Here is a 15,868-nt window from a genome sequence, read left to right as displayed (position 1 = left end):
CCCCCCTCGTCTCCTCCCCCCCCTCGTCTCCCCCCCCTCCTCGTCTCCTCCCCCCCCCTCGTCTCCTCCCCCCCTCGTCTCCCCCCCCTCGTCTCCTCCCCCCCCCTCGTCTCCTCCCCTCGTCTCCCCCCCCCTCGCTCCTCCCTCCCCCCTCGCTCCCCCCCCCCCTCGTCTCCTCCCTCCCCCCCTCGTCATCCTCCCCCCCCTCGTCTCCCCCCCCTCGTCTCCTCCCCCCCCCCTCGTCTCCCCCCCCCATCGTCTCCCCCTCCCCCCCCTCGTCTCCCTCCCCCTCGTCTCCTCCCCCCCCCTCGTCTCCTCCCCCCCTCGTCTCCCCCCCCTCGTCTCCTCCCCCCCCTCGTCCCCCCCCCCTCGTCTCCGCCCCCCCCCACGTCTCCCCCTCGTCTCCTCCCCCCCCCTCGTCTCCCCACCCCCTCGTCTCCCCCTCCCCCCCCTCGTCTCCCCCCCGCCCCTCGTCTCCTCCCCCCCCCCTCGTCTCCCCCCCTCGGTCTCCTCCCCCCTCCTCCCCCCCCCTTGTCTCCTCCCCCCCCCCCTCGTCTCCCCCCTCGTCTCCCCCCCCCCTCGTCTCCTCCCTCCCCCCCTCGTCTCCCCCCCCCCCTCTCTCCCCCCCCCGTCTCCTCCCCCCCCCCTCGTCTCCCCCCCCCCTCGTCTCCTCCCCCCTCCCTCCCCCCCCCCCTCTCTCTCCCCCCCCCCTCGTCCCTCCCCCCCCCTCGTCCCCCCCCCCCCCGTCTCCTCCCTCCCCCCTCGTCTTCCCCCCCCTCGTCTCCCCCCCTCGTCCTCCCCCCTCCCCCCCCCCCCCTCGTCTCCCCCCCCCTCGTCCTCCCCCCCCCTCTCCCCCCCTCTCTCCCCCCCCCTCGCTCCTCCCCCCCCTCCTCCCCCCCCCCCTCGTCTCCCCCCCCCCTCGTCTCCTCCCCCTCCCCTCCCCCCCCCCTCGTCTCCCCCCCCAGTCTCTCCCTCCCCCTACCCTGCCCACTCTGTGCCCTTATTTGGCGAAGGGGGCGGAGACTCTGCGAATCGGAGCCGTGACGTCACTTTCTACTGGGGAGAGGGTGACATCGCCCCCCCCCCCCCCCACCAAGCCCCCCGCCACACTGTGACGTTGACGGAACGTTCTGCCAGGACGTTGTGGTAGGGGCAGCGGGGGAGGGGCTCGCGTTCTGGGTAGGCGGGACCAGGTCCCGAGCTCCCGCCCCCTGCTGAACGATCCCACCGTGATGGGCGTGGCTTGCGGGGTTGTGGGTGTGTCTCGTGGGTTGTGGGCGTGTCTCGCGGGGTTGTGGCGTGTCTCGTGGGGTTGTGGGCGTGTCTCGCGGGGTTGTGGGCGTGTCTCGTGGGGTTGTGGGCGTGTCTCGAGGGGGTTGTGGGCGTGTCTCGCGGGGTTGTGGGCGTTGTCTCGCGGGGTTGTGGCGTGTCTCGTGGGTTGTGGGCGTGTCTCGCGGGTTGTGGGCGTGTCTCGTGGGGTTGTGGGCGTGTCTCGCGGGGTTGTGGGCGTGTCTCGCGGGTTGTGGGCGTGTCTCGCGGGGTTTGTGGGCGTGTCTCGCGGGGTTTTGGGCGTGTCTCGTGGGTTGTGGCGTGTCTCGCGGGTTGTGGGCGTGTCTCGTGGTTGTGGGCGTGTCTCGCGGGGTTGTGGCGTGTCTCGTGGGGTTGTGGCGTGTCTCGTGGGGCTGTGGGCGTGTCTCGTGGGGCTGTGGGCGTGTCTCGCGGGGTTGTGGGCGTGTCCTCGCGGGTTTGTGGGCGTGTCTCGCGGGGTTGTGGGCGTGTCTCGTGGGGTTGTGGGCGTGTCTCGCGGGGTTGTGGGCGTGTCTCGCGGGGTTGTGGGCGTGTCTCGTGGGGTTGTGGCGTGTCTCGCGGGTTTTGGCGTGTCCTCGTGGGGTTTGGCGTGTCTCGCGGGGTTGTGGGCGTGTCTCGTGGGGCTGTGGGCGTGTCTCGCGGGGTTGTGGGCGTGTCTCGCGGGGTTGTGGGCGTGTCTCGCGGGTTGTGGGCGTGTCTCGCGGGGTTGTGGGCGTGTCTCGCGGGGTTGTGGGCGTGTCTCGTGGGGTTTGTGGGCGTGTCTCGCGGGTTGTGGGCGTGTCTCGTGGGTTGTTGGCGTGTCTCGCGGGGTTGTTGGCGTGTCTCGTGGGGTTGGTGGGCGTGTCTCGCGGGGTTGTGGGCGTGTCTCGCGGGTTGTTTTCGTGTCTCGCGGGGTTTTGGCGTCTCGTGGGTTGTGGGCGTGTCTCGCGGGGGTGGTCGTGTCTCGCGGGGTTGTGGGCGTGTCTCGTGGTTTGTGGGCGTGTCTCGTGGGCTGTGGGCGTGTCTCGTGGGGCTGTGGGCGTGTCTCGCGGGGTTGTGGGCATGTCCTCGCGGGGTTGTGGGCGTGTCTCGTGGGGTTGTGGGCGGTCTCGCGGGGTTGTGGGCGTGTCTCGCGGGGTTGTGGGCGTGTCTCGTGGGTTGTGGGCGTGTCTCGCGGGGTTGTAGCGTGTCCGTGGGTTGTGGGCGTGTCTCGCGGGGTTGTGGGCGTGTCTCGTGAGGCTGTGGCGTGTCTCGCGGGGTTGTTGGGTGTCTCGCGGGTGTTGGGCGTGTCTCGCGGGTTGTGTGGCGTGTCTCGTGGGGTTGTGGGCGTGTCTCGCGGGGTTTGGGCGTGTCTCGCGGGGTTGTGGCGTGTCTCGTGGGTTGTGGGCGTGTCTCGTGGGGTTGTGGGCGTGTCTCGCGGGGTTGTGGCGTGTCTCGTGGGGTTGTGGGCGTGTCTCGCGGGCTGTGTGGTGTCTCGTGGGGCTGTGTGGCGTGTCTCGCGGGGTTGTGGGCGTGTCTCGCGGGTTGTGGGCGTGTCTCGCGGGTTTGGGCGTGCTCGTGGGGTTGTGGGCGTGTCTCGCGGGTTGTGGGCGTGTCTCGCGGGTTGTGGGCGTGTCTCGTGGGGTTGTGGGCGTGTCTCGCGGGGTTGTGGCGTGTCTCGCGTTGTTGTGCGTGTCTCGTGGTTGTGGGCGTGTCTCGTGGGGCTGTGGGGCGTGTCTCGCGGGGTTGTGGGCGTGTCTCGCGGGTTGTGGGCGTGTCCTCGTGGGGTTGTGGGCGTGTCTCGCGGGGTTGTGGGCGTGTCTCGCGGGGTTGTGGGGTGTCTCGTGAGGTTGTGGCGTGTCTCGCGGGTGTGGGCTGTCTCGTGGGGTTGTGTGCGTGTCTCGCGGGGTTGTGGGCGTGTCTCGTGGGGCTGTGGCGTGTCTCGCGGGTTGTGGGGTGTCTCGCGGGGTTGTGGCGTGTCTCGCGGGGTTGTGGGCGTGTCTCGCGGGTTGTGGGCGTCTCGTGGGGTTGTGGGCGTGGTCTCGCGGGGTTGTGGGCGTGTCTCGCGGGGTTGTGGGCGTGTCTCGTGGGGTTGTGGGCGTGTCTCGTGGGGTTGTGTGGGCGTGTCTCGCGGGTTTGTGGGCGTGTCTCGTGGGTTGTGGGCGTGTATCGTGGGGCTGTGGGCGTGTCTCGTGGGGCTGTGGGCGTGTCTCGCGGGGTTGTGGGCGTGTCTCGTGGGGTGTGGGCGTGTCTCGCGGGGTTGTGGGCGTGTCTCGCGGGGTTGTGGGCGTGTCTCGTGGGGTTGTGGGCGTGCTCCTCGCGGGGTTGTGGCGTGTCTCGGGGGTTGTGGGCGTGTCTCGCGGGGTTGTGGGCGTGTCTCGCGGGGTTGTGGGCGTGTCTCGCGATGGTTGTGGGCGTGTCTCGCGGGGTTGTGGCGTGTCTCGTGGGGTTGTGGGCGTGTCTCGCGGGTTGGGGCGTGTCTCGCGTGGGGTTGTGGGCGTGGTACTCCGCGGGGTTGGGTGGCGTGTCTCGCGGGCGGTGGGTGTGTCTCGCGGGGTTGTGGGCGTTCTCGCGGGGTTGTGGGCGTGTCTCGCGGGGTTGTGGGCGTATCTCGCGGGGGTTTGTGGTCGTGTCTCGTGGGTTTGTTTTTTTGTGGTCGTGTCTCGCGGGGTTGTGGCGCGTGTCTCGCGGGGTTGTGGGCGTGTCTCGCGGGGTTGTGGGCGTGTCTCGTGGGTTGTGGGCGGTGTCTCGCGGGGTTGTGGGCGTGTCTCGCGGGGTTGTGGGCGTGTCGCGTGGGGGTTGTGGGCGTGTCTCGCGGGGTTGTGGGGCGTGTCTCGCGGTTGTGGCGTGTCGCGTGGGTTGTGGGCGTGTCTCGTGGGTTGTGGGCGTGTCTCGCGGGTTGTGGCGTGTCTCGCGGGTGTGGGCGTGTCTCGCGGGGTTGTGGGCGTGTCTTGCGGGTTTGTGGGCGTGTCTCGCGGGGTTGTGGGCGTGTCTCGCGGGGTTGTGGGCGTGTCTGCGGGTTGTGGGCGTGTCTCTGGGGTTGTGGGCGTGTCTCGCGGGGTTGTTGGGGCGTGTCTCACGGGGTTGTGGGCGTGTCTCCTGGGGTTGTGGGCGTGTCTCGCGGGGTTGTGGGCGTGTCTCGCGGGGCTGTGGGCGTGTCTCGTGGGTTGTGGGCGTGTCCGGGGGTTGTGGGCGTGTTCGTGGGGTGTGGGCGTGTCTCGCGGGGTTGTGGGCGTGTCTCGCGGGGTTGTGGGCGTGTCTCGCGGGGTTGTGGGCGTGTCTCTGGGGTTGTGGGCGTGTCTCGCGGGGTTGTGGGCGTGTCTCGGGGTTGTGGGCGTGTCTCTGGGGTTGTGGCGGTCTCGCGGGGTTTGTGGGCGTGTCTCGCGGGGCTGTGGTGTTCTGGGGTTGTGGGCGTGTCTCGTGGGGTTGTGGGCTTGTCTCGTGGGGCTGTGGGCGTGTCTCGCGGGTTGTGGGCGTGTCCGCGGGGTTGTGGGCGTGTCTTCCGCGGGGTTGTGGGCGGTCTCGTGGGGCTGTGGGCGTGTCTCGCGGGGTTGGGGCGTGGCTTGTGTGTTGTGGGACGTGTCTCGATGCCCGCCCACCCCCCCACGCCTGATGCGGGTTTTCCGCGGGGGTTTAAAACTGACCGCCGATTTGTCGCGGACCGCGCAGCCCCAGTCGCGACCCCCGCTGCCCGACAGCGGCCCCGCGCCGCCGTCCGTCGCCTCCTCGATCCGCCTCATCTCCTCTAATTCACGCGGCGCAAATCCCCGGGATTTCATCCACGGAGCTGGGATCTCAGAGGTCTTTAGTGCCGAGGTGTCTGCCTCCTACCCCCCCCCCCCCCATCACTACCCCCCCCCTTCCCTGCTCCCACCCCTCTACCTTACCCCCCCCATTATCCGGCCCCCCCCCCTACCGCCCCCCAACCGTGGTGCCCCCCAGCAATCCGAGGTGGCGACGCCGCAGCAGATGGAACCTCGGTCGGGCGTGAGGCTTTAACCTTCCGAGGGGACCCCGAGTCGCGGGTACCCCCCCCCCACCACTACCCAGCCCCCCCCCCCTATCTTCTACCTCCCATTAAACCCCTCCCCTACCCCCCTACCCCCCCCCCCCCCCCTCGTGAGGCCACCTTGCGCAGCGATTTGGAGGCGATTAGAGGCGATTAGAGGCGCCGCTGCGGCGAGGAGGAGGATGATGGACGCGGGCCCCCCCCCCGCGTTGAGAGGCGGCACCGCGGACGAGCACGGTACGAGCCCTTCGCGGGCAGCAGCGGGAGGGTGCGGGCAGTGGCAGGGAGCCCAGGGGCAGCAGCAGTAGCATGGGGGCAGTAGCAGGATCCTATGGGCAGCAGTAGTATGGGGCCAGTTGGAAGATTCTACGGGTAGTAGCAGTAGCAGTAGAATAGGGGCAGTAGCAGGATCCTAAGGGCAGCAGCAGTAGCATGGGGGGCAGTGGCAGGGAGCCCAGGGGCAGCAGCAGTAGCATGGGGGCAGTGTCAGTGATCCCAAGGGCAGCAGTAGCATGGGGGCAGTGGCAAGATTTTACGGGCAGTAGCAGTAGCATGGGGGCAGTGTCAGGATCCTAAGGGCAGCAGTAGCATGGGGGCAGTGGCAAGATTCTACGGGCAGTAGCAGTAGAATAGGGGCAGTAGCAGGATCCTAAGGGCAGCAGTAGCATGGGGGCAGTAGCATGATCCTATGGACAGCAGCAGTAGAATGGGGGCATCAGGGTGTACGGGCAGCGCACACACACGAGCGCACACGCACCCTGCAAACACATTAACTCTCATTCATACACACAAAGATACACACATACACACATACATATACTACACACACACATATATATATATCCTTCAACACATATATAAACTACACACTCTACACACTACACACATGTATATAATTCACGCACGCTACACACGTACATATACTACACACATACAAACTACACACTACGTACACATACTACACACACGGACATGCTACACACTATACTCACACACACGCGTTCACCCACCTTTTCACACACACTCATACACGTTCACACACACACTCATACACGTTCACACACACACACTCACACGTTCACACACTCACACACGTTCACCCACACTCACACACGTTCACACACAAACACACACGGGCCTAGGTTCCACATCGATCAGTTCACCATCATCGATTCGTAAAGTGAGCCTGACTGCTGATGAGACAGCGCAATGTCGAAACCGGTCCAGAGTTGTTCGCTTGTGCTGAAATGACGCGCTCCCTACAAGGCGGTGCGGCTGATGAGATGTGTAAAAACAAATGTCACGTGTTGTTTCGTGATGCGGAGATACAGAGATGTATGGAGGGGAGACGTTGCTCGTCTATTATGTTATTCGTGGTGCAATAGTGCATCGTAAAATCTAGCACACGTATACAAAGACAGAGATCCCCCGTATAGGCTTTGAGAGACTGTTGGGGCAAGTGCCATTATTAAGCTAACACTTACCAATGCCGGCAACGGAACACGAGGGGTGGGTGGGCTAGCACCCCACACCCGGCCGCCTTTGTCTCTCTCGTGGTTCCGATAGTGGCCACTGGTATTGGTGGCCTCGAGCGGGAATCGAACTCGGGTCACCGGGTTCGTAGCGCAGCGCTAACCGCTTACACCACCACCACCGCTCCCCACTCACCGTCGCACTCACGAACTTCCAACAAGCACGATCTGGCGACCGATGTAATGTTTCCGTAATTATTTTTTGTGTCAAATCGCAGCGAGTACGCAATGTCACTTTGTGTCGGACACCCTCCGCCAACCGGACACTCACACAACACATCACGCACACACGCTCACACAACACACCACGCGCACACGCACACACACACCACGCGCACACACACACAACACTCCACGCGCACACACGCACACACAACACACCACGCGCACACAACACACCACGCACGCACACACACACATCACGCGCACACACGCACACAACACACCACGCGCACACACGCACACACACAACACACCACGCGCACACACCCACACACAACACACCACGCACGCACACACACACATCACGCGCACACACGCACACAACACACCACGCGCACACACGCACACACACAACACACCACGCGCACACGCAGACACACAACACACCACGCGCGCACACGCACACAACACACCACGCGCGCACACGCACACAACACACCACGCGCACACGCACACACACAACACACCACGCGCACACACGAACACAACACACCACGCGCGCACACATACACAACACACCACGCGCGCACACGCACACACACGTGCGCGCGAAGCGACGCCCGTCACACACACCCACGCAGCAGCAGCGTCTCTGGCACGCAGAGTGTGCAAAGTACACGAGTGTGTACACACAGATAGGGCGTAATCACGCACCAGTACAAACAGAGACAGAGACGCACACTCACGCAGGCTGATAGAAGAAAAAAATAATCACCGCGCGCGTTTACGCACACATTCACACAACTCGAAGGCACAAATCTTCCCCCCCCCCCCACGTAGAGCCGCAATAGACTGTCGGGGCAAGTGCTGTTAGAGAGTAGCAGCACCTATGAAGGCCGCCACGGCACACGAGGGGGTGGGTGGCCAGCACCACGCACGGCCCCCTTTGTCTCACCAGCGCTGATGTTTTACGCGCCGCACCAGCTACTCGTTTGAGGCTGAGTCGACCTAGCGAAGACCCAGGACCGGTTCAGATAATCGTCAATAGTTTTGGTGGCCGTGGGCGGGAATCGAACTCGGGTGGCCGGGTTCGTAGCGCAGCGCGTTAACAGAGATTAACGCGCACGCGTATACACATGCACGCGTATGCGCACGGATACAATATTCACCCGCCCGGTCACTCATTCACGTACACACTCACTCATTCACTCACACAATCACCCACTAACGCACTCGCACTTTCGTTTAAACCTACGCCCGTCCGCACACTCGCGCGCCCAGGAACTCTTTCGCTCTCAAACTTTCCACTCACTCCTGCGCGCCCAGGCATACATTCACACGCCGCACTTACGAAATTCACTCACACCCGCCCTCGGTCGCACGAACAAAAAAAAACTCGCCTCTATTGTGCAGCATCCGTCGCGTGCGCTTACCCAAATATTCACCAAACCACTCACCCATTCGCACACTATTACAATTAATTGCTCATACGCTCACCCGATTTCACATACACATGGTCATTCACTTAATCACACATGCATGTACCCCTCTCACACGCCAACTCACTCATACGATTACCCACTCACACACCCGATCACCCATAAACTCACCCACCCATTCACAATTACCCACTGGCCCATGTAAATGTCCACTCGCACACGCAAATAGCCACTCGTGCAAATACCCACTCACCACCCATCCACTCACTCACCACCCATCCACTCACCCACACACTCGTACAGACATCCATACACTCACTCACCACCCATCCACTCACTCACCACCCATCCACTCACTCACCACCCATCCACTTCGCACACACTCGTACAGACATCCATTCACTCACTCACCACCCATCCACTCACTCACCACCCATCCACTCACCCACACACTCGTACAGACATCATTCACTCACTCACCACCCATCCACTCACTCACCACCCATCCACTCACCCACACACTCGTACAGACATCCATCCACTCACTCACCATCCATCCACTCACTCACCACCCATCCACTCACCCACACCCTCGTACAGACATCCAACCACTCACTCACCACCCATCCACTCACTCACCACCCATCCACTGACTCACCACCCATCCACTCACCCACACACTCGTACAGACATCCATCCACTCACCCACCCACTCGTACAAATACTCACCCACTGACTCGTACAAATACCCACTCACTCACCCACGCACTCGCCCATCTACCCACGCATACTCATGCTCGCCCTCCGACTCGTAAACAGACCCACGCACTCACTCACCGCGCGAATCTCACAGTCAAACAATCCGAGTCGAGATTCCTCGTTCCTCACCGCCGCGTCAGCTCATCAGGATGGGCGCGGGTGAGGTGGGTGAGTGGGTGGTGAGGATGGGTGAGTGTGGGGGGGGGGTGGGACAAAGAGGATGCTAGTTAGAGTTGGCTCATCCTTTGTCTTCCCAAGTAAAAATCGATGGCTCTCCGTTCGGTGTCTCTCGACACGCGCGGCTGCGAGACATCTGCTCGGGTCTACCAGCCTCGTGACCTTCCACGCCGATATCATCCAGCAGTGGAGGTCTCCCATAGCGGCACACGGGAACCTGCGACTCAGATTCGTCGCCGCAGTTGAAATAATGTAGCAAGTTTCTCAAGATGCTGCCCCCACGCCCCCCACTCCACCACCAGTGTTTCAAATGTAACACACAGCAGCGTATGTTGGTACGAACGGGATTGAGTCGATCGGAAGGACCCATCAGCAGCCGCCTCCACCAACACGTCCCGTCAACGTGGAAGAGTAGACCAAGAGCGCCACTGCGGAGATCGCTCTCGTGACCGGTGCGTGGAACTGCCCCTTTCCGAGGCGGCAGTGGCGGGCGGGGGAGCGGGCACTTGCAGGGCCGCGCCTCTACCAAGACGCGGCGCGTGCCGATAGCGAGACGTAATGATTGTGCATCGCCACATCAGCAAACCTATTTACTCACAGATACGGGCCGAGGTCATTTAAATATCGTAAACCTAATGACGCTTCGTAGTTAAGATTTACCATCGTTATAATTGTTGTTATTGTTGTCTGTAAATTACCAATCACGCGGCGATGAACGGTGACGATGCTGAGTTGGCGATGGTGGGGAGCGGTGGTGGTGCGGTTAGCGCGCTGCTGGCCTCCGAACTCGGCGAACCGAGTTGCGAATCTGAATCGGTCCCTGGGCCTCCTCCCCTAGGTCGACTCAGCCTCAAGTCAGTGTCTGGTGCGATGGGTAGTAAAACATCGCCGCTGGGGGAGACAAAGGCGGCCGGGCGTGGTGCTGGCCACCCACCCCCTCGTATGCCGTGCCACGTCCATAGACGTTCGCTAACAGCGCTTGACCCAACAGTCTGTTGAGGCTACACGGGGGATCTTTGTCTTTGCACGGGCACAGCAGCAACAACACTGGGTGTGACCTTAACGAAGCATGTGTCAGAGGCGACGTGCTGTGTGATGAAGGGTTGTTGTCCGAAACGTCGTCGGTTAGTTTTAATCTGAAGGCCACACAGTGTTGTTGCTTTTGTGTTGTTGTTGTTATTGTTGTTGTTATTGTACAACCCTCCATTGACCAGCGTGGTGAAGTATGGCCTCTGTCAATCAACTGCTGGTGGATTGACAAAGGGCTTCATGTTCGTTATGATTATAATAATAACAACGTATTCTCCAGATTATTAAACACACTGCCAACTTTGTATTTGCAATACAGATGGGAAAGTGAGTTACAATATATCTTACTATATATATGTGTGCGTGTGTGCATCTATCACTTTGTATCTTTGTTAATACTCGTTCAAACGCAATGTTGCCTATATCGACGAAACATTTTAATTCGGGAGTTCAAGCAGAGACCGACTGTGCCGCTGATGAGACCCCGAAGATCGAAACCCGTCCAGGGTTTCGTTTGTCTTGAGCCGATGCCGCTGATGGGATGTGTACAAAAAAAATTAACCCGTAAAAAAAAGTTTTTCACTCTAAATCCTTTATATGCGTGGCGGCTAGAGTCCTCTCGTCCTCTGGTTTGAGATGGCTGCCACCTATGGGTCAGATGATTGTCTGCCAGCATTAAGCAATTGGTAATAAAATATTTGTTTTAAAAATCCCTAAACAGTGTAAAATTTTGGAATTTTTTTTCACGAAAATTAATTGTCACGCACAACGAGTCTGTGTGGAAAATGTCAGCTCGATTGGATTACGTGAAGTGGGTTAAAAAACGACCGAAAGATTTGCACGGTCGTAAGCGCGCAAGCACGCAAGCAAGCAAGCGAGCGAACTTAATATAAAGGATTTAAAAATACGCGTCGTATTATGTTGTAAAGCGGAGAGACTGATACGTTTAAAGGAGATGTAATATGTTTATTTTTATACCAATCTATTAATAATATATATGATACATTCATAAATAAGACAACTCAATGCGCTGAATCGGCGAGTAATGTTTATAGTTAATTATCGGTTTTTATTTGTGAAGATCTAACGTTTCAGGAAATGATCCTTCTTCAGAGCACGAGAGACATGTCCAGCAATATATATATATTTTAATGTGCATACATAACTATACTCTACTCTTTATATCACTCCAGTTTTTGTATGAATCTTAATTATGTAGAAGATGAATATATCCCATTTTTTTACGCATTTTTTTGTGTTACCAATGTCTCTGTTGTGTATCGTTAGCGGTGTGTGTATGTGCGTGTTTATATTATGTGTGTGTTATGTGTGTGTGTATTTGTGTGTGTTTATATTATGTGTGTGTGTATTATTTGTATGTGTATTATGTGTGTGCGTGTTTATTATGTGTGTGTATTATGTGTGCTTATTATGTGTGTGTGTTTATTATGCGTGTGTGTTTTATGTGTGTATCTATTATGTGTGTGTATTACGTGTGTGTGTGTGTATTATGTGTGTGTTATGTGTGTGTGTTGTGTGTATTGTGTGTGTGTATTATATGTGTGTGGTGTGTGTGTATTGTGTATATCATCGGTAGTGTAGCGGTCAGCGCGCTGCGCTACGAACCCTGCGGCCCGAGTTCGATTCCCGCTCACGGCCACCAACACCCCAGTGACGATTATCTGAACCGGTCCTGGACCTCCCCTAGGTCGACTCAGCCTCACATAGGTACCTGGTGCGTTGTGTAAACATCGCCACTGGGGAGACAAAGGCGGCCGGGCGTGGTGCTGGCCACCCACCGCCTCGTGTACCGTGCCGGCCTTCGTAGGTTGCTACTCGCTAACAGCACTTGCCCCTACAGTCTGTTAAGGCTATACGGGTGATCTTTGCGTGTTACCAGAATTTATATAATCGACGACGCAAGTTCTTATTTATTTGGGGGGAGGAGGGATTGCGTCTTACTATGCGCAACGTCCAATAATCCGCAGAATTGTAGCCATCATCATCACAATCATCATCATCATCACAATCATCATCATCATCATCACAATCATCATCATCATCATCACAATCATCATCATCATCATCACAATCATCATCACAATCATCATCATCATCATCACAATCATCATCATCACAATCATCATCATCACAATCATCATCATCACAATCATCATCACCATCATTTGTCCCCGTCATCATCAACAAAGGAAATCGTTTCCGCCGATGGAAACAAAAGGCCGCGTCTCGGCGCGACCGTGCGACGAGCAACGGCAGTCGAGTGGCGTCGAGTCGTCGTGAGCGAAGTGACAATGAGTCGGACTTTTATTTGTGTTGCAAGGGGCTCAGAAAACGTCGAACTGCCCGCAACAAACGGCACCGCGAACGTCGCAATAGACTGGAGCGCACGCGCGCGCGCGCACCATCGCGACAACCACGCGCTCACCGATTCACTCACTCACGCGCTCGCCAACGAAGCAACACGCTCACCCACTCACCCACCTACTCACCCACCTACTCACCCACTCACTCACCCACTCACTCACCCATGCACTTACTCTCCCACTCACTCACCAACTCACTCACCCACTCACTCACCCATCCACTCACCCACTCACGCACCCACTCACGCACCCACTCACCCACCCACTCACCCACCCACTCACTCACCCACTCACTCACACACCCACGCACTCACCCACGCACTCACCCACGCACTGACCCACTCACTCACCCACTCACTCACCCACGCACTCACCAACCCACTTTAAAAACCAAGACCCCGTGTAGCCTTAACAGGCTGTTGGGCAAAGTGCTGTTCGCGAGCACCTTAGTCACCCACCAACACATTCACCCACCTACTCACCAAATTCACTCACCCACTCATTCGCCCACACACTCACCACGCTGCAGGTCTCTCTCATCTCTCGCAAATGTAGCGATGTGAGGTGTAGCGATGGGAGATGTAACGATGGGAGATGTAACGATGTGAGATGTTGAAGTGCAGACAAAGACAAATATCCCCCGTATCGCCTGAACAGACTGTAGGGGCAAGTGCTGTTAGCGAGCACCTATGAAGGCCGGCACGGCACACGCGGAGATGGGTGGGTGGCCAGCACCACGCCCGACCGCCTTTGTCTCCCAACGGGCGACGTTTACTACACACCGCACCAGGTACTCATTTGAGGCTGAGTCGACCTCGGGGAGGCCCAGGACCGGTTCAGATAATCGTCACTGGTGTTGGTGGCCGTGAGCGGGATCGAACTCGGTTCATCGGGTTCGTAGCGCTGCGTGCTAACCGCTGCGCCACCGCTCCCCATATATACATACACACACGTGTACACACGCATATATATTACACGTGCACACACGTGTGCACATTTATACGTGGTACACGTGTACACACACATATATATATTACCCGTACACACACGTGTACACACACATATATATATAAGGTACACACACGTGTACACACACGTGTACACACATATGCACGTACAGTCACGTGCACGATATAACTAGTGCTGTCGTTAATATATCGTACATTTGTACATCTACATATATATAAATATATTCGCTACAATACGTGAATGATAAGTGGTGTATGTGTGTGTGTATATAAATAGATTGAATCAACCTAAAATTAGTATCTGGTGCGACGTGTAAACATCGCCTCTGGGGAGACAAAGGCGGCCGGGCGTGGTGCTGGCCACCCACCCCACCCCTTGTGTGCCGTGCCGGCCTTCGTAGGATGCTACTCGCTAACAGCGCTTGCCCCAACAGTCTCCTAAACCCTATACGGGGGATCTTTGTCTTTGTACGTACAAATTGATCGCGTGTGAATTATGTGTTGTATTATAATAAACACGCGTGTGTTCAATGTACACGTGTGTTTACCCTGTATACTGTATTAATTGTGTGCGTAAATGTGTTCATATTCCTGTGTGCATGTTGATATGCCCATATTCGTATGTGTGTGCATATGTGCAATGCGTGTGTGTGTAAATACATGTTCTTGCGTATTGAATGTGTGTGTATATTGTGCATAATAGAAACGTACATGTGTATATTTCGACAGCGGTACTGTAGTGGTTAATCCGGGTTGCAATTCCCGCTTGCTCTGAGACTCTCTTAGATCAACTCAGCCTTAAATGAGTACCTGGTGCGCTGCGTAAAAAGATTGCCAAGAGGGAGACAAAGGCGGCCGGGCGTGGTGCTGGCCACCCCACCCCTCTCGCATGCAGTGCCGGCCTCCATAGGTGCTGCTGCTGCTGCTGCTCATGGCACTTGCCCCAACAGCCTGCGGAGGCTACACGGGGGATCTTTGTATTTGCGTGCGCGGTTGAGACTTTTGATGTATGTAGGCGTAAGTTAATCACACTTCGACTTAATGTGTTGTTTAATTACTGTGCGTTCAAACGCACGTGCATCATCATCTGCATCATCACCATAATCAGTTTTATTTAAAACCAGCTTAGATTGCGTTGATGTTAAACGCTCCTTTTGTATGGGATCAGTATTTTTTTTTACGAATTACAGCAGATACCCACTAAATACATACAACGCGTGAAACCGCACACACGCACCACAAAGATAGAGATCCCCCGTGTAGCCTCCACAGACTGTTGGGGCAAGTGCCGTTAGCGAGCGAGCAGCACCTATGAAGGCCGGCACGGCACACGGAGGGGTGGGTGGCCAACACCACGCCCGGCCGCCTTTGTCTCTCCAGTTCTGATGTGGTCAGGACCCATTTCAATCTTCCAACTCGGCTCGCTGGATTCCGTCGCGAAGTGCTGCGCTAACCACTGCGCCACCGCTCCTCAAACACGCACAAGATCTAGGCCACAGTCATCGTCAACATAACCACAAAGCCGCATTCTATCCACTGCTGGATGAAGGCTTTCCCAAGCCGTCGCCGCCGCTTCTCACGATCGTGGCGATGTAGCGATCCAGCCAGCAGCAGCCGCACGCAAGGAGCTGATTTCAGCGCTCCGTCTCCCTTCTCATCCTCGAACGCGTTCCATTCCTTCGGCTGCCACTCCATTATAATTCTTGGCCATCGCCCACATTGCAGTATAATGGTTCACGGCCCCTTTGCCACTCCACTGCTGGATGAGTATTCATCGTGTGTGATAAAGGCGCGTGTTGTGTATAATTGTGCATCTGTCGCGTTGGTTTGTATCTGTTGTTCTACGTCTATTTTTATGATACACTACCGTCCATACAATCGGTAGTTTGTGTGTAAATTCATCTGTATAATCACCGATTTAAAGCTTTCGTGACTGCAGGGATTCATCTTCTTGGTTCTTTCGGTAAAGTCACGTAGAAGGGAAATAATAAAATAATAAAAATAAAACATAATGAAATACAAATGTATTTTATTATGTTTTATTTTAAAAATAAAATAAAAAAAATTATGTTTTATTTGTATTATTTTATTATGTCCCTTCTACGTGACTTTACCGAAAGAACCAAGAAGATATTTAATCACC

The 15,868-nt window shown here is 57.3% G+C and overlaps 1 protein-coding gene across 3 annotated transcripts in view; it reads left to right on the top strand.

Moving 5' to 3' along the window:
- The window catches only part of LOC133354377 (pituitary homeobox 3-like), an 86,902-nt gene that overhangs the window by 47,159 nt on the left and 23,875 nt on the right, over nt 1–15,868 (top strand). The window contains exon 1 of one of the 3 annotated variants that reach the window (XM_061571175.1): nt 5,421–5,512. The exons of the other annotated variants lie outside the window; for them this stretch is intronic. Within the exon in view, the coding sequence (XP_061427159.1) occupies nt 5,458–5,512 (55 nt within the window). The 5' untranslated portion in view covers nt 5,421–5,457. Of the gene's footprint in view, nt 1–5,420; nt 5,513–15,868 lie in introns of those variants that run through there. 3 annotated transcript variants of the gene reach the window in all.

This window comes from Lethenteron reissneri, chromosome 47 (assembly GCF_015708825.2).
Source record: "Lethenteron reissneri isolate LAM-NWPU_2019-01 chromosome 47, ASM1570882v1, whole genome shotgun sequence".
Classification (NCBI taxonomy): domain Eukaryota; kingdom Metazoa; phylum Chordata; class Hyperoartia; order Petromyzontiformes; family Petromyzontidae; genus Lethenteron; species Lethenteron reissneri.
The sequence above is the reverse complement of the archived record's forward strand: the minus strand, read 5'-3'. Positions and strand labels throughout refer to the sequence as shown.